The sequence below is a fragment of the Dendronephthya gigantea genome, unplaced genomic scaffold (assembly GCF_004324835.1).
Source record: "Dendronephthya gigantea isolate DGI-Jeju-01 unplaced genomic scaffold, DenGig_1.0 000096F, whole genome shotgun sequence".
Classification (NCBI taxonomy): Eukaryota; Metazoa; Cnidaria; class Anthozoa; order Malacalcyonacea; family Nephtheidae; genus Dendronephthya; species Dendronephthya gigantea.
Window position 1 is genome coordinate 110,163 of NW_021163106.1, and position 19,796 is coordinate 129,958.

The following is a 19,796-nucleotide window of genomic DNA, read 5'->3' on the forward strand; positions in this document are numbered from 1 at the left end:
AAGTAAATCCTGGTCCTAATTTTAATAACCCTGAAAGAACTATTTATGCTCCTTATAGTCAAGGTAATGTTGAAATATTTGGTCAAAATGCTGGCCGTCAGTGTGTAGCTATGAGTTTATGCTCTCTGATATACTTGAATCGCAACAATTCAATATGTGATTCGACAGACTTAGTTAACATTATGAATCTCGGTAATCAGTTATATTCTTCACTGTCAAGATTATCAAGACAAACGTACTTACTACTTGAAGAACTGCCTACAATGGTAACTGTTGAAGATACTGATCACTCACTTGAGTTGAGTCAAAGTTATTCTGGTAACCTTCATTCACCTATCATGGCTGAAAGTGTCCCATTTGTCATGCCTCTAGATTCTGCTTTAGAACAATTACAGCGAGAAACATTCAGTTCATTTCTTTTAACTATCGAGTACAACACTGTATCTATCTTTATTGATCCCAATGCTTTACTAAAGGTATTCGATTCCCATGCTAGAGATTCTTTTGGTATGCCTCATCCACACGGGACATGCGTCCTATTAGAATTTGACTCCATTAGAAATTTGACAGAGTATTTTAAAGTTATTTACAGGCCAGGTGCTTTATTTGAAATAAAAGGTGTGAAAATTGTAAATGATACAAGCGATGACTTTTCACAAATTGTGAATACTAATGAACCAACACTACACTAATTTATGTTGCTCAACATCAAAACTAACAGTTCTGGATGACGCAATGAATGATAACTGTGATTTGAAAAAAATGCAAAGTCAATATATCCTCCTTTACGCTATTTGTTTCTCTACTGTGAAGACCCGTAATTATTGGAATGATGAAACGCGAAACGCCATTGTTGAACATGCTATAGAATCGTTCCAAGTAGCCCTTAATGAAAATCTGTTGTCGTCAACTCATTTTCCTGAAAGCATACAAATATGTGGTTCAACAATTGACATAACTTATACAGCTAGACCTGAAGGAACGTTGTGTTATGCTTCTGTATCCAGCAAGATAGCTTTGGAAAAAGTAATCTTGGCAAACACCAATAGCAATATAGGATTTTTAATTTGTTTGGGAGACGATTATTTAGCTTGTATAATTCAGAAAAAAATGCATGTTAAGAAGCACAGACAGATAACAAAGTATGTTTTACTTGTTCCAAATGAAATTCCTCAACTAAATCTTTCGAAAGAACTTTCCGACTCCCGTTGTGTTGTTGAAGGGTTATGCGAATATCTTAATCTCAAAGAACCTGACCTTCAGAAAACTGAATATATTCTTCAATTTTTGTCAAGTCCACAACCACTAACAAAGTCAGAAAAGCAAAGAGTGCTACGAAAACATATTTCCAATAAACAAAAGGAAAAAGTACGTGAAAATAAGAAAAAGAATTATAGCTCTATGAGCCCTGTCAAAAAGAAAGCTCTTCTAGATAGTTTAGAACTTAAATACAAGGAAATGGACCCTATAAAAAAACAAGCACTAAATGAAACTAAGACACGTAAATACAAGGAAATGGACCCTATAAAAAAACAAGCACTAAATGAAACTAAGACACGTAAATACAAGGAAATGGATCCTATTGAAAAGCAAGCACTAAATGAAACTAAGACACGTAAATACAAGGAAATGGACCCTATTGAAAAGCAAGCACTAAATGAAACTAAGACGCGTAAATACAAGGAAATGGACCCAAAAAAAAAGCAAGCACTAAATGAGACTAAGACACGTAAATACAAGGAAATGGACCCTGTCGAAAAGCAAGGACTTCTTGAAAATCTAAAACTTAAGTACAAGGAAATGAACCCTGTAAAAAAGCAGTCTCTTTGTGAGAATGATGTACATAGATACAAGTCTATGGATCCTTTCGACAAAAAGATTTTACTTGAAAAACGAGCAATGAATTATCAATCAATGGGTGCAACTGAAAAAGAAGCTTATCGTGAGAAATGTAGAACAAACGCAAAACGTAGATATCATGAAACGAATTCACCTCAAAATGCAAAGAAACAACATGATTTGCACTATTATATATCTATGTTTCATACGAGAATAAAGGAAGGTCCTTATTATGTGTGTTCAGTTTGTAACCGTCTGTTGTATAAAAAGTCAGTTAAATTGTTAGAAAGGAAAAAATACGATTCTGTTCCAAACTCTGTATTCACCATCGTAACTTCGTTTGACGGCAAAGAATATATTTGCATAACTTGTCACTCAAAGATAATTAAGGGACGAATTCCCTGTCAGGCAGTTTACAATGATATGTTTGTTGATGAAATTCCAGTAGAACTTGCACTTCTAGAAAAACTGGAACAAATTCTAATTGCGCAAAGAATTGTGTTTGAAAAGATAATTGTAATGCCAAAAGGGCAACAGAAAAAAGTTTCGGGAGCAATTTGTAATGTACCAGTTGACTGTGATCAGACATGTAATGTTTTACCACGGCCACCTGAAATGTCTGGTATAATAATGCTCAAGCTTAAACGCAAACTTGAATTTAGAGGTCATGTATATTTTCAAGCAGTTCGTCCCCAACAAGTTCTAAATGCATTGAATTGGCTAAAACAAAATAACCCATTGTATTACAATATTAGAACTGATATGAATAATATCAGTGCAAATCTTCAAAACTTAGAACAAGATGATACTTTAGCAGAAACGTCAGAATCAGCAGATACGTCTTCTGTAATATTACCACCAAATGAAACTGACAATATGGAAGAAGATGATGATCCACTAAATAAATATCGACGAGCAACAAATGAATCATGTTTACAGTCAGTACTACCAGACTATCCTGTTACTATACAACAAAGTGGTTCACTGGGTAATGTAATATATGATATTGCTCCTGGAGAAAATAGACACCCTGTATCAATAATGACCGACAAGAAATCAGAACAACTTGCATTCCCGGTATTATTTCCAAAAGGACGCTTTGGGTATATGGAAGAGAGAAAGATTAAATTATCTCCTGTGAAGTACTTCAATGCGCGTCTTCTGCATTACAGTGGGAGATTTGCTACAAATTCAGAATATCTATTCTTTGCACAATTTGTAACTGAACAAAAGAAAGTCGCTGATAGCATTAACATTGCTTTAAAAAAGATCCAAGGCCAGCCTGTGACTGCATCCCAGATAAAGTCAGATGTTAACAAATTGAAAAGCCTAGTTTGTCAAGATCAAGCATACTTATTTTTGAGGCAAATTCCTGGTACACCACCCTACTGGCAAAAGTTTATGTATGAAGTAGTCGCTATGGTAAAACAACTTGGTATCCCAACATGGTTTATGACGTTATCATGTGCTGACCTGAGATGGCCTGAGTTGTTTCAAATAGTTGCTAGAACACAAGGAAAAGATATAACTGAAGAAGAAGTTGAAGCTTTATCGTATGTGGAAAGGTGTCAAATGTTAAATGCTAATCCTGTTGTTGTTGCAAAACACTTTCAACACCGAGTAGAAACATTTTTTAGTGAAGTCCTTCTTAGTCATTGTAACCCAATAGGCAAAATAACTTACTATGCTCTTCGAATTGAGTTTCAAATGAGAGGATCTCCCCACTTACATGCATTAGTATGGACTTCTGATTGTCCAAAACTTACTTCTGAGAGCAAGGATGCCTATGTAGCATTTATTGATGAACATGTGCAAGCTAACCTTCCTAATAAACAAGATGAACTAGAGTTGCACGAGTTAGTCAAAACGTATCAAAAACATAACCATTCAAAAACCTGCAGAAAGTACAAAAACGTTCAATGTCGTTTTAATTTTGGACAGTTCTTCACCAAACGAACAATTATAGCTGAGCCTCTTGATGAGAATATGGATGAGGAAGCCAAGTGCACTATACTTAATAGACGAAAAGAAATCCTAACATTAGTCAAAAACAAAATTGATGAAGTCTTGAATCCATCATCAAAAGAAAACTATATCGCAACTGCTACCGAAAAAGATATATTAGATTCAGTTGGTATAGCTGAAGGTGAATATTATTGGGCTCTCTCGATTTCACCAGATTCTGATTTCGACTTACATCTTAAACGACCAGTAGATAGTTGTTTTATTAACAATTATTTTGTTGCTGGGATTAAGGGATTTGCGGCAAATGTTGACCTACAACCAGTTTTTAATCATTACAAATGCATAACATATGTATGCTCATATTTTACAAAGGATGAAACTGAATGTTCTCAGGCTATACTTAACGCTGCAAAGGAAGCTAAATCATCTAACATGAACATCAGAGACGGTTTAAAAAAAATTGGTGCTGCTTTTCTTTCTACAAGAGAGGTTAGTTCACAAGAATGTGTATATAGATGTATGCCTGAACTGTGGTTGAGAAAAATATTCCCAATGACTGTTTTTGTCGGTACAGATTTACCAGAGAAAAGAGTCCGTATGTCTAAAACTCCAAGTGAGCTTGATGAACTTGATGACGAGAGCACAGATATTTACAAATCCAACATAATTGAGCGTTATAGCCTAAGACCAAAAGGAATTCCTGTTGTTGATAGATTACGTTTAGCACAATTTGCTGCATTCTATTATAAGGGTTATAGGACAGAGAATGTTGAAACGAAGGATTCTCAACCTGATGTTTTAAATGATGACTTGCTTGAATCACATCACTCGAAGGAAGATACAGAACAATCTCTTCCACCCAAAATTAAATTAATGAACAGAAATGAAACTATGAGGTGTAGGAAGGTTCAAGCTATTATAAGATATCATACACCAAATAAAAGAAAAGAACCAGAGTTATATTTCCATCATTTGCTTATGCTGTATTTTCCTTGGAGAAGCGAAACAGAGCTCCTAAGTTCCGATCAAACATATACATCCAAATTTTATGAACCTGACGTTCAAGCTATTGTGGAAAAAAACAAAGTTTTGTTTGAACCTGATGCTGATGCTATAACTGATGCACTAGAAGCAATGAGAAATAATCCTGACAAAACAATCCATTCCTATGATACCATAAATGATCAGGAAAATTCAGATCTCCAAGACGAACTACCAAATGATACAAATCCTAACGAGTCATTTAATGAACAACGACCTGATCATCTTCACCTTACACAATCAAATCAGTCTTCTGCTACAATTACTTACCACAATCAACCATCAGAAATTTCCGATGATCAACTGCGCCAATCAGTTAGATCCTTGAATGCAGAACAAAGGTGTGCATATGATATAGTTCTGTCTTGGTGCAGAAAACTAATAAAAAACATGAACAGTTTAAAACCTGTTGAAATAAAACCTATATACCTCTTCCTTACTGGAGGTGGTGGCGCTGGCAAAAGTCACTTGATTAAAACAATATACCATACGGCAGTTAAAACGTTTAGACATCCTCCGTTTAACCCTGAATTACCAACGGTTCTATTAATGGCACCTACAGGTGTTGCAGCTATAAATATTGATGGAACAACCTTAAATACAGAACTTGCTATTCCTAAAGAAACAGGTGAGAACCTTTCGGCAATGTCTGACCAGAGAAAAACACAGTATAGACTCTCTTTAAAAGACGTAAAACTTATAATTATAGACGAAATTTCTATGGTTGGAAACACAACTTTGTTACACACTCACCAACGATTAAAGGAAATCTTTGGTTGCTCATCTACCAAGTTATTTGCACAAATTAGTATTATATCTGTAGGTGATCTGTATCAGTTACCTCCAATAAAAAAGAGACCAGTTTTTGATGATTACAAAATTGAAGCACACAATCTCTGTCATCCATGGAGGGTTTTTAAAATGGTCGAACTTACAGAAATCATGAGGCAAAAAAACGATAAGGCATTTACTGAGCTTCTCAATAGAGTAAGAACAGCTTCTCATACTGAGGATGATATTAAAGTTATTCAATCAAGAAGAGTTTCGCCATCTGATCCCAACTATCCATCAGATGCACTTCATATTTGGGCTGAAATTCTCCTGTTAATGAACACAACCAAATGAAACTGGAAGCCATTCAAACACCGCTATATGTACTTAAAGCAAAAGATCAGTATCCACCAAATGTTAGTAAACAAGATATGATAAAGTTTTATCAAGAGGACGATCTGAAACATGTGGTCTTGATGCCGAAATTCAAATTAAGAAGGCGCCAGAATAATGCTTACTACAAATATCAATATACAAGATCGACTTATCAATGGGCAAATGGGAACTGTAGTAAAAATTGATGCTAACATTAATAATGTACCAACGGTTGTATATGTAAAATTTGATGACGAGAAAGCTGGAAAAACAACAATAAATACAAGTACCAATCCTTTTGCTAGAGAAAATCACGTTGTACCAATTCAGCCTGTTCTTGCAAAGATTAAAGTTAGACCAGGTAAAGCATCTTCACCTGAAATTCAGAGAATACAATTTCCCATAGCACTCTCTTGGGCTTGTACTGTCCATAAAGTGCAGGGACTTACTCTTGAAAATGTTGTTGTCAGTTTGGACTTAAAGAAGCAAAGATCTTTCAACTATGGACAAATTTATGTAGCGTTAAGCCGTGCAACATCCTTACAAGGTTTACACATACTCGGAGAAATACAAAGTAAACATATCAAGGCAAATCCCAAAGTACATGAAGAATACGAAAGACTTCGAAACTCCAGTTCATGCTTAAACGCACCAATAGAAAAAGATTGCTGCAATAATTCAGTTCTGACAATATCACTGTTGAACATCAGATCTTTGAGAAAGCACAGTAAAGATATCAGGTCACATTCTCAGTTGTTCAATTCTGATGTACTGGCACTAACTGAGACACAGCTTTTACCTAATGACTCTGACATAGAAATTACAAACACTTTAAAACCTTTTAGAATTTATCGTCAAGATCATGCAGACAAATACTCTAGCATGGCAATCTGTATAAAAAGTAGTTTGGAAATACAAGATTATGAATACATTCATTCACTTAATGCACTTAAGTTCAATCTGGTTGACACTAAACTACAAGAGTCGCGTTCCTTCCTTTTATTATATAGAAAAAACACCTCCAATATCTCGCGTCATTTGGAAACATTAGAATATATCCTTAATAGTTCCAGAATTGACATGGTCCTTGGTGACTTTAATATTAACTACCTTAATCAAACTCAATCTCAACCGCTAGCGACATTAATGGAATCCCTAAACTATACTCAAGTTGTTACCGAACCCACATTCGTTTCTTCTGGTAGCTTACTAGATCATGTGTATGTAAGACCAAATTCTTTAAGAATACTGAACAATTCTGTTGTAAGTGTTTATTACTCTGATCATGATGCTGTTGTCACTTCGCTACAGTACTGCACATAGTAAATTTTTTGGCAATATTGTTTTATTTTCTATATGTATTTGTAAGTAATGCATGTATGTTTGGGTATACTGATGTACATCTTTGAATGCCAAGTGTTTGTATGAATGCCAGCCTTTCCGATGCAAGAAAACCTTTGTTGCAGTTCATACTGCAACACCTGCTTCCCTCTCATGACACCTCTCGTGCTTTCATTCTCGATTATTTGGTGGATCCTTATTCCTTTGACAATATAAAGGTAAGCTCCATTTCCTATTTTTCATTATCTTAGATGTTTTTGCATCATGTGATCAACGTAGTTTTTATATTTTATAGGTTGACGCCAGCCACAATGAAAAACTACAAGTTGTTCATGAAATGAAGAACACAACAGCTATCGGGGAGGAGATGCTGGATTCTCGCTAGCTTTAAATTGGTAAGATCTCTATGTGCAGTATAACATAAAAAATCTATTGTTCTGACCGAAAACTAGCAAAAACAAACTTTTATTAATATATTAAGACTATGATTTCTATAAATAAGACCACTCATTTTGAAAAGCTGCCAAATGGACGGTTTGGGTTCAAATTAATAAGGTGTTTTTTGGCCAAAGTATTTTTAGTGTACAGCATTCCAATTAGTCTTTTTACTCTTTGTATTATCCACCAAATAACCTGTCATTATGGACAGTGGAAACCCTATGAATAATTTATGTGAAACATTGTGTTCACTTTAGGCCATGAACAATTCAATCCTCAAAAGTCCCCAATCCCCAGTGGTGATATCAATGATGACGAATCATGAAGAAATCTCAAATGTTACGAATACTGGCGAACCCCAATTGAGTGTGCAGGAAGTTGAATATTACCTTAGAAATCTAGATGCGACAAAAGCCTGTGACCCGGACGGAATATCAGCACCCATTCCTAAAGAATATAGTCGTGGTATTGCACCAAGTCTTTGTGAATTTTTTAATTTATCCTTGTGTGTTGGGCGACTGGCCGTTGAGTGGAAAGCAGTTAATTTGAAACCAGTTCACAAGAAAGGCTTGAAAGGGCCAGCGAAAAATTACTGGCCAATATCTCTGTTGCCCATTAACGCTGAAATGAGTGGAACGTTTTGATGCAAACAACGTTACGGTCAGGTAATCAGATATATATATTTCCCTCAGTCAACAAGTTCTTGTAAAACCGATGAGGTATAACACAAATGTTACAGGCTGTTCACAAGATTGGAGAAAACTTTGACTACTATTAACTGACGTAGCGTATTTACATTTTGCAAAAGCCTTTGACTCTGTTGACCACTGTTTAATCTTGGCAAAACTCAAGCAATATATATGGTGTTTGTGGACGGATGGTTCAAAGACTATTTACCTGGCAAAACACAAAGAGTTGTCACTAATGGTTTCGCTCCAAATTGGTCTTGTGTTACATCGGCGTGTCTCAGGGAAGCATAAATAAACAACAAAGGGCTGAGTAAAAACGATTTACCAAACATCATTGCCGAAAGCTCCGTTCGGAGATCTGATTTTATTCTACAAAGCCCTTTAACGTATGGCAAACCTTAATGCCCACAAACATGTTTTTTTCTTCCCCACAACCGAACTTGTCACCGCAACAATCCAAACCTCGTACTCAAAACTCCCTGCTGCAATCCATCCACCTACCAGACGTCATACTTCAATCCAATTGTGAAACTGTGTTTGCAGTTCAGCTGCCTCAAATGCATTCTCTTGTTTGAGAACATTCAAAAACTACCTTTATGAATTATGAACATTATTCTAAGTTAGTATGTTCTGTTTTTGATGTTAATTTGTTATGTACCAGATCAGTGTCACGTGAATGTCCTTGTCATCGTATTTAACCGTCTTGTGTTTTTGTATTGTAATTTGTTGTTCTGTATTTTGCTTGTTTTCTTACTTATAGTATGGGTAATTGTCACTGTTTACATTACCTGTTGTTCGTAAACGACGTTGTGTGCTGTTCTTGCAAAGGTCGTTAACGCAAATCTCTTCACATTGCACGGGATCGAGGTAATTTGGAGGCGATTTTCTCCCATTTAAAGCTTTATACCTTTTCATCAGTGATCTCGCTTGCTTGTTGAGTGGCGCGACTCCCAGAGGCGCCTGGTCTCCGTTGGCGCGACTCCCAGAGGCGCCTAGTCTCCGTTGTTATTGTCATTGTTTTTGTCATTGTTTTTGTCATTATTATTGTCATTGTTATTGTCATTGTTACCATAGCGCTGGAGAACCATTTGCCATTTGGTGTATGGATAACTTCTCCAGTTTTGTTCTGTAGCTGTACTAATATGAAACGTCGCTGATACAGTTAAATTAGATCAGCAAACATATAAATGTTATGCATGTTACTAAATAGCTTTGATGGGACTCAATTTGGAACTTCTGTAAGTTCTGTTGTCCTCTCTTTCAATCATGTGTTAATAAATGTTATATTGAGTGAAGTTAATTAATGAACATATACGTTGCAAAACCAAACCATAACGCCACTATGGCACTAGTCGGCTTCCATTCTCATATGATTTGGTGAATTATTTTACAAGGTAATTTCACCCTTTCTTGGCATGTAGAAATCTATTTTTGAAAATTATTTTGCCAGTGCCATCATATAACTGAGACGTTTCTTAAGCCATTTACAAAACTCGTAGTTAGTATTTTATCACATCTAAAACACTGGGCTTCGCGTCGTGTTTTACATGTGATAAAGCACTCCTTCTCGTTTTGTAAATAGTACATAAAGGCTAGCCAACAAATGTACACATGGGAGCGGAACTTTCTTAATTACGGTAAACATCTATACATATGCACTATTATGCATTGCAGTTGTTTTCGTCTGCAACCAAAAAATATGAAAATATGTGACGTTATACGGTTACGTCATAAGTGTTCGTAAATTACCGAGCATAAATGCGTAATTATATGAAACAATGAAACAAACATATTTACTGTAACTAGCCAATTCCAACTTTTAAAAGTAACACGGAACCTCAAAAACCAATTTTGTAATATTGATTACAAATAAACATTCGAAGCCATGCTTCAAAAGCAAACCAAAATTGAACAGTTACATCATGTAACCATTCCAACGGCCCATCACCTCATTTTGTGACCTTTTGTCACATTCTTTCCTCACCTGCAGGCGGAGTGAACGCCTTGAGCAGGCGTCTTGTTGCTAAATAATTCCTTTAAACCAGGAGATTTTGCATACATGTATTTCTAAATAAAGGTGGATTTTCACTTACAGCGAAATCGTTTGCTGGCGAAATATTTGCATATTTTCTTTTGAATTTTAACAGCATAAGTAAATTAGTTTGACTTGACTGTTCTCAATTGAAAAGAAAATATGCAAATATTTCGCTAGCGAACGATTTCGCTGTAAGTGGAAATCCGCCTTAATGCGCAAATAATCAAACTCAATACTTGAAGACGTTCAGTTAAAATATTTTTGATGTTTTTAACAGCTACCTATGCTGTTGGGGTCCATCTAAAACGCGTGTAGAAAACTGTTGACTTTAACTTCAATGTTATGACTATATTTTGTACCGAGTTATAGAAATATATTGCATTTCCAGTTGACATACGTTTCCTGCTGTCGTTTTCGCGATACTGAAATACGCAGTCTTACCTTGAGATTGCTTATTCACGATTAAAGCTTTCGTTTTAGCCATATCAAGGTATCAGTTCAGAGCCCGCGCCATCGTCAGGATGTTGTTGCAATTTCCTCAAATGTTAATCTCTACTGGAGTACTGTTTTTGACCATTAAAGGTAAGTAATCTTATTCACCAAACTCAAGGCAAGAATGAACATGACATAAAAATGATGCCTTGAGAAAATGTGTCTTTAAATGAGAATTAATCTACGAAAATGTCGGCCGATATTATAATTATAGCTATAGCACACCTTGATATAGGTGTTTATTCTTATTCTGAGTATAATTTTGTTTAATTGAATACCTGTGAAACTCGATTGTGTCCATTGCTTCTCATGATTATAAACTTTAGTTGATATCGATCACTTCTGTTGCATGGCTATGGAAGTTTCTCGATTTGGCCAATTTTCAATATTCTAATAAAGCAGCATAGACTATATAGCGAACACAAGTATCCAAGTCAAAATAATTGGTGAAAAGCATATATAGTTATTTTTTATTATGAATTTTGCCTCGCTGAAATTTCTAACGTATTCTTTAATACCCACTTATCCTAGAAGAAACGCATGCTTCTAAGTTTTAGCATGCAAGGTCGGGTGTGAATTGCATAGATGTGTTGATAATGTAAAGACAAGCAATGATAAATTAATGGATAGACGCACTTGATTCTCGAACATCTCAAAGCACTACAAAAACACTTAAATATTCTTATTTTTCGGTTATTTGTTTTAATGTATATAGTTGCTATTGGGTGAAGGGGAACTCATGGTCAATATAATCTTATAATTGCGGAAGTGTTGCACGGTTGCATGAGCAATTCATGCTCATATATTTTATTTTCTTTCTCACGAAATCCAACTATTTCTATAAACTGCCTATACGCGTTGTAAATAAGTTAAAAAATTATGAAATATTAAACAATCTAACAAACGAAGTTACGAAGAGGTGCATGACAAAGACTTCGGCCAGAGTTGAAAAGGTCATCATGCATTGGAGATACAGCGGCATAGTAACTGCCTGCATGGAAAAATCCAAAGTGTTTAAAGTAAAGATAAAGGGACAAAGTTTATTAAAAATAATGAAATAACTACTTCCTCGTAATGGTAATATTTTCTCAAAGAAGTGGGAAATTAAATTAAATATGCAATCCTGGCCGTAAGCCAACAAAACATGAATAATAAATGAGTATATTTGTATAAGATAAGTGAGAAATGAAAAGTGGTGTTAATCACGCAGGGTGCAACGCTCTTTATCATATCTATTTTTGGTTACAGAAGAGTATAGATATTATTGGAGTGAGGCCAACCACTTATAATTCCAGCGATTTCAGTATATATTAATAGTTATTACATAAAAGAATACACATTAGTTATAATATTTATACTCTAGGTTTAGGTTTTGCTTCGGTTGCAGGTTTTTCACTTTTTCTTGCTAAAAAATATAATAAAATTGTTAATACATCATGTATTTATTGATATACGATCCTGAATTTGAAAGATGCGCGTTCAAAAAGGAAAAGTTATGGACATGTGCGTCCAGCAGCTGAGAAACAGCGAGTCCAACGTTCCTTGTCATGAAGTCAAAGATATGGAAACAGCTATTGAAAACAATGATACCTTGCCGAAAACTGTTAGTGCAATGCCTATTCGTGCGAAAGATAAAACTAGTACAGATACGAGGGGAGCAATTCGATTTATGCAATATGAAGATAATTATCTTTGAAAAGGACTTGGAAAGTTTGGCATCCGCTGGACTTGCATTTTGAAGTGCCCTCTCTACAAGTTTCAAGAATGCAGAATACCAAGTACATTAAGAATGAGCAATAAGGCGAAAACTTTAAAATATTGACTTCATGTTATTACTCCGGCGTCAGCGACGGAATTGAAAATTCGCCTTGGTCTTGTTTTGTTTTGTTTTGTTTTTTTTTTATTATTTTTCGGCGTCCAAGTGTGCTTAGGCGCGAAATATACTCGTATTATGTGACCGTATTTATCTACGTCAGAGTTTTGTCTCCCAAGAGTTGTGGTGCACAGCTCGAAATCTTTAGTTAATTTTCCGATGCGCGATTTGATTTCGCTCGCATGATACGGCAACTCCTCGAAAAGCAAATAAACTGTTCTTTTGATGCTGGTCGTTTAAGTTTAGATTTAATTGGAATAAGAATATATTTAGTACATGTAGCTTCTGGTCCTGTTTTAATAATATCGCTGCTATTTCGCCGTTTAACAAGATGTGCATGGTCGTGTATAGGCGCGTTGACACGTCGCAGTTTGCACAGGATTGAAGATTTAATATAAGCGCGAATTCCAAAGTGTAAAACAGGGTGAACGTATCATGCAGTTTATTTACATTTTTGAACAATTCAACTTCTATACTTTTTAAAGTGCGCTGTGCTTTTGAATGTCGCGACAAAACAATATTTAGATTTTACGTTCGCGAGGCATCTAAATGAGTATGAACTGTTTTGTTTATGAACAGAAGAGGCGTCTTGTTATTATTATAATGAACTGCTATATAAATAATTAGGCTACCAGTGTATACTGCTTTCTTTCAACCAAAATGGCTGATTAATTAATAGGAACAAGACGTTCCCCTGATTGAGTTTGCTAATGACAGAATAGCAATTAGAAATGCATATAAACGCAGAAAAAGTAAGCTTTAGTGAAGTAACTAAACTATCATTCATGCTTTCTTATCCGGTAGTTCGATATAAAAATAAAGAATGAACTGCCAGGCAGGACCATACTGAGTCACTGAAATGAAAAGCGTCCCTTATTGTAGTATTCAACCATTTGCAGACGTTTGCATAGAACGGCGACAATAAAGTATATGATATGTTCAAACGTTTCTTAATTGATGCATTAGGAACCATTCATGCATTTGTTCTGATCATAGAGTGACGATGCTGTTGTTCTTTCACTTAAAAGCGAACTATAAGTTCTCATTCATGGTTGCTTAGTACAAATACGCGCGGGAACAAATTGTTCCTAAAATAGAGTTCCTAAAAAATAATGAACGAATTTTTGCAGTTCCTTTACAAAAGCGATCTACATGTTCTCATTATAAACGTTCCTTAATACATTAAGAACTCATTGTTCCTATTGGAAGTTCTTTTATGTAAAGGATCGAATGCGTGCAGTTCCTAAACCTAATCGGTCAAAAAAGTTCCATGCATTCCATCATCATGTTCACAATAACCAAAACAAACAACAGCTTATATCATACTTGACCTTAAAATTACTTCGATATTTGCTCATCGTCACCTTTGTGGTTTGATTAATAGTGCAGAACACACCCAACCCTATAGTATACGATTCCGTCGAGGCCTTTTTGCTTAGAGAGACATATTAAAGACACAACAACCAAAAATCAATCACAATTGAGAACAGAATAATTCATAAGGAAATGTCATAAAGTATAAAATGTTCACGGGGATCATTTTAATACAAGACATGACTATACATTCTTTTATTGACTGTTTTGACACTCTTTTTGTAGGCTCTTGCGGGTTTTTTCTGAGTTACGATTCAGGGTGCATTGCACCCGAAATACCGAGGGAAAAGAATTCTTCGGAGTCGTGGGCAGTAATGGTTAAGAACTGTTTAGACAATAATGCTAAATTTCGTTACATAAACGGCAATATGTTGCAGAACATCGCAACGGGAAGGAACCTTGTGAAATTCTCATGCAACTCCACATACAGAAACCGTCTGGTATTACGCGATGGACACAGTTTTAATCGAACAAACAGTAGCAGTTATTGTTTAAGACAAACAGCTGCAGGCTCTTTATTTCGTAACAACGAAAACTTAATGCTGTCATGTGTTCATAGTGATGGGAAATATCTTATTGATAATTGCCAATTGGGATCTCGACAAAAGTTTATTTACGGTAAGCACAATGATTTAAGCATTTGCTTTAATTATAAAGTTATTAAAGACACTTCTACTTCAGTAGGCGTCTCAAAATTTTGTGGTCCGGTTGCAGTCAAATGGTAGATAAAAAAAATACTTTCCAGCTGCCGTTCGCTTCCGAATGAAATGTTATGAACAGCTGAGAACGACAACACAATAACTAAATCGAAAAAATCTTAATCTGTCAGGCCGAGTTAGGCCGAGGTTTGACCTCCGTCTCACCGCGGTTCAACCACGATTAGACCGGGTTTTTTTAGATCATTTCTGGACATTTATTTACTTATTTATTTATTCATTCATTCATTCATTCATTCTTTCATTCATTCATTCATTCATTCATTCATTCATTCATTCATTCATTCATTCATTCATTCATTCCTTCCTTCATTCATTCATTCATTCATTCATTCATTCATTCATTCATTCATTCATTCATTCATTCATTCATTCATTCATTCATTCATTCATTCATTCATTCATTCATTCATTCATTCATTCATTCATTCATTCATTCATTCATTCATTCATTCATTCATTCATTCATTCATTCATTCATTTCATTCATTCACATTCATTCATTCATTCATTCATTCATTCATTCATTCATTCATTCATTCATTCATTCATTCATTCATTCATTCATTCATTCATTCATTCCTTCATTCCTTCATTCATTCATTCATTCATTCATTCATTCACTCATTCACTCATTCACTCATTCATTCATTCATTCATTCATTCATTCATTCATTCATTCATTCATTCATTCATTCATTCATTCATTCATTCATTCATTCATTCATTCATTCATTCATTCATTCATTCATTCATTCATTCATTCATTCATTCATTCATCATTCATTCATTCATTCATTCATTCATTCATTCATTCATTCATTCATTCATTCATTCATTCATTCATTCATTCATTCATTCATTCATTCATTCATTCATTCATCATTCATTCATTCATTCATTCATTCATCATTCAATTTTCATTCATTCATTCATTCATTCATTCATTCATTCATTCATTCATTCATTCATTCATTCATTCATTCATTCATTCATTCACTCACTCACTCACTCACTCACTCACTCACTCAGACAGACAGACAGACAGACAGACAGATGACATTATGTCAGTTGCATAAGGAAATTTCCGCCATCTTGGAGTAATGCCAAACACGCAATATTTTTTTGGAACACCCAAATAAATAAAACTGATAAGCTCCACTCAATGTTGAGAGGGCAACTTAAATCATTAACATTGAAAAATGAAATTAAATGCTGAACTACTGTTTTGACAATGTTACAAATTTGTATTTAAATCGGCATATGAATTTGAAATTTAGTTGACACGTTGATTGTTTGTATTCTTACAAAATAATCCCCATTTATATTTACAAAGGCATTGAATGATTTACTGATGAGGAAAAACATGCATTACTCGTGTCGGTACATACCGTAACACCTATTTGCTCAAGAGATTATGGTATTTAAAGCAATTTGGGTCATTTCTTCATCTAAGAATTCGTGAAATGAAGGTTCAATTAATTGCTTCCTGCAATTTGTTTTGAATTAAATATAGTTAAATAGTTCTTTTTTATTTTATTCGTGAGAATTATGGTTCTTCAGTGTAATTTATGTTTTTACGAGAACGTATGCAATGTAAAATTAAGCATTTAACCCAACCAAGAATCGAGGTAAAAGGCCTGGGAACGAGGTCCATCTAAAAGGTAGGGGGGTGAAATCCTGATGCATTCTGTGAGATTCGCTTTAAGACTGATGACTGGAAAGGGCAGAAAAAAGGTCAAATGTTTCAAAATCAAAATTTTATTTCGAAGATAATCTATAGATTCGAGACAGAATCTATTTAATCCTTCACAATAGGAGGCCTGCATGATACATTGGTAACCATGACAACAAAATATAAATAATTTATTATCACCAAATATAATTTCTTACTCATAGAACGTAGTCCGATGACCAAAGCTTAAAATTAGCTTGATAACGGTGGGAATCAAACCCTACGAGAGTTATCTCACAAAAAACTATGTATCTCAGTGTAATTCTGCATGTTAATATATGAGAAAAAATCTCTTGTTGGAGTGACCCCTCGAAAGGCAATTAATACAAACACCAATAAAGATAAGTAGCAAAAACAAAATTATTACATCACAGGCAGCCCGGTTAATGCGGGCACCGCGTATTTTCTTATGTATATAATTATCCTAAGGCTGGCAACTCTCTCAAAAAAAATATAATGCCTAAATCACTACCAACGCTTGAAACACAAAAATTACCCTAGTTTATTGAGAAAAAACTGGATACAAAACACCTTGGATATATTTACTTCATTTATTTGTCATTCTTAGACTTGAAAACAACTTAAAAATGCTTAATTTTTGCAAATGAAAAGTGTATTTTTATCTAAACTGGTAAATAAAAAGATTTATTTTTTATTAGCCGTCCCCCATGCGTGCATGGGTGCTTCTAAATCTCGTGCGGTCCGTACGGTCTCATACGGACCGCTCGCGTAGCCAATCAGATTGCAGGAAACGCTAAAATATGAATTCGGACTGCACGAAAAAAAAATTTTGCTATTTCCCATGAGATAACACGTTATCTCACTCTGCTGGGGGTCGCACTGGCGACATCAAAGTTTCGTCACCTTCACGTGATTTTCTCTCGACCGATGAAACGCTACAAAAACGAAAACAAAACTTTGACAAGTGGTATATAATAATTATATTTAGAAATGATGGACACGTGAACAGTGCATGCATATGATTAAGATAAAGATTGGGAAAATTACATTATTATTGTAAGCGAGGATTAGATATATGAAATAAAACTTTAAAAGAAAATACAACGACATAAATCATCGAATTGCAGCATTTGGCGACGAGGAAAGAAGAATGCTACCGCCTAAACCACAAACAGAGGCTACAACGTCTCAGCAAAACAAAAGCAGTCCAGAATTACAGGCGATTCAGCATGAAATTGGTTCGTTGAGCACGGGGGCCCCTCGAAGTGGCTTACAACCTTTTGTACCCTTTGACTGCCGCAAAGACCACTCTACAGTGGGAAAACGCCAGCGAAAAAGGATCAAACGATTTGAAAACTTATATACTTATCAGTTTACACGAATTCGATTCGAGAATAAAACGCGGTTTACTTCTCACTTATATATGTCGGAGAGACAACAAATGATATTTTCGACACAGTGCCTGAAACCGGAGACGATTATACGAAACGCCGTGTCCAAATTAACCGAGTATTTCGAACCTACAGCTACGAGCAACATGAAGCGAGTTAGCGAAATGAGGCAAGAACAAGGAGAGACCCTGAATGCCTTCTATCGCCGATTAAGAGAAAAAGCAAAATCCTGTGAGTTTCATGACGAAGATTGCGAAATCAAGACGCACATTATTCATAAAACAACTGATTCAAGATTACGCCGTAAAGCTCTACGAGAAACTATGACACTCATACATTACAAGTTCTTTTAACGTACGGAAACACATTGGAAAAGACGGATATTGACTCCAAGAAGATCGAACGTACACAAGAAAGCGAATCCGGAGCAACGGTAACTCAAGCATATTCCCTTCGAAAAAGCCAACGTCAACGGCATCAACGTCCCCATTATTATAATCCTCACACTCAAGGTCAACACAAGAAACAACAGTATGAGTATAACCCACGAAAACCATAAAATAACAATGCCGGAATTGTGGAGGACAATCTCCGCACGAAGGAGGCAAAACAAATTGTCCCGCAGACGGAAAATGCCAGAAAATCGGTCATTTCGCCAAGCATTGTTTGTCAACCCCGAAAGAGGATCCAGCAAAAATTCGTTTGCTCCAAACAGAAATGAAGTCCTCTTCTAAAGATTGTGATGACGAATTCATCTTCAACATGACAATTGCAAACTGACAAAAAGCACCCACAGTCACAGTTCTGATTACATGAAAACATCCCAGCACGACTAATTGTTGACTCAGGTTCATCTGTGAATCTAAGCAACAACAATTTTAAACAATTGCAGGCTAAGAATAAAAGCATCAAGCTATCACCATCAAAAACCAAAGTCTTCCCGGCGTATTCAAGCACCTCACCAATCGAGATGGAAGGCAGTTTGATATCACCGTCCACTGCAAACAACACAAGACCAACGCAACATTTCAAGTCACCAAGTCTGAAACACAGAGTTTGCTCAGCTACAAAACATCCACTGATATTAACAATTGAAGTCAACAGCTTGGCAACAAACGGTGATATTCCACCAGAAATCCAGGCACTAATTCAGAAACACCAACCATTACTCACAAGAACTGGTCATCTAAGGAACTGTGAAATGAAGCTCAAAATCAATTAGGCAGCCACGCCTATTGCACAGTCAGCTCGACGAATCCCACACAGCATGAAACAAGTTGTGAACAAGAAGCTAGAAGAAATGTGCCAACAAGGCATAATAGAAAAAATCGAAAGTGCAACACCATGGTTGTCACCCTTTGTTGTCATCCTAAAGAAATAAAGTGATGTTCGTTTAGTTGTCGACATGAGAAAAGCAAATACAGCCCATGCATAAACGGAGACATATTCAAATCCCAACCGTAAATTAAATCCTACAGAAGATGCAAGGAGCCACAGTTTTTACAGAACTCGACCTATCACAGGGATACCTTCAACTATCTCTCGCACCTAAATTCACGTTTCATCACAGCTTTTCTAACCCCTGACGACGGTCCTCACCAGTTCACCCGGCTCGTCATGAGAGCTTGCCCATCTAGCGAGTACTTCTCACGAGCTCATAAGAGAAATTCCTAACTGCGAGAACATCTCGGATAACATCTGGCTTTGGTCAAAAGACCTGTCAACCCACATGGCTCATATTCTTCACCTTAGAGTCCAGC

At 35.6% G+C, this 19,796-nt stretch overlaps 1 protein-coding gene across 1 annotated transcript; it reads left to right on the forward strand.

The window, feature by feature from the left end:
* Window positions 1-735: 735 nt before the first annotated feature.
* Window positions 736-5,608, forward strand: LOC114533969. Its single transcript, XM_028555607.1, has 2 exons — window positions 736-5,487; window positions 5,555-5,608. Exons 1-2 carry the CDS (start codon window positions 736-738, stop codon window positions 5,606-5,608), a joined length of 4,806 nt encoding a protein of 1,601 aa, XP_028411408.1.
* Window positions 5,609-19,796: the final 14,188 nt, after the last annotated feature.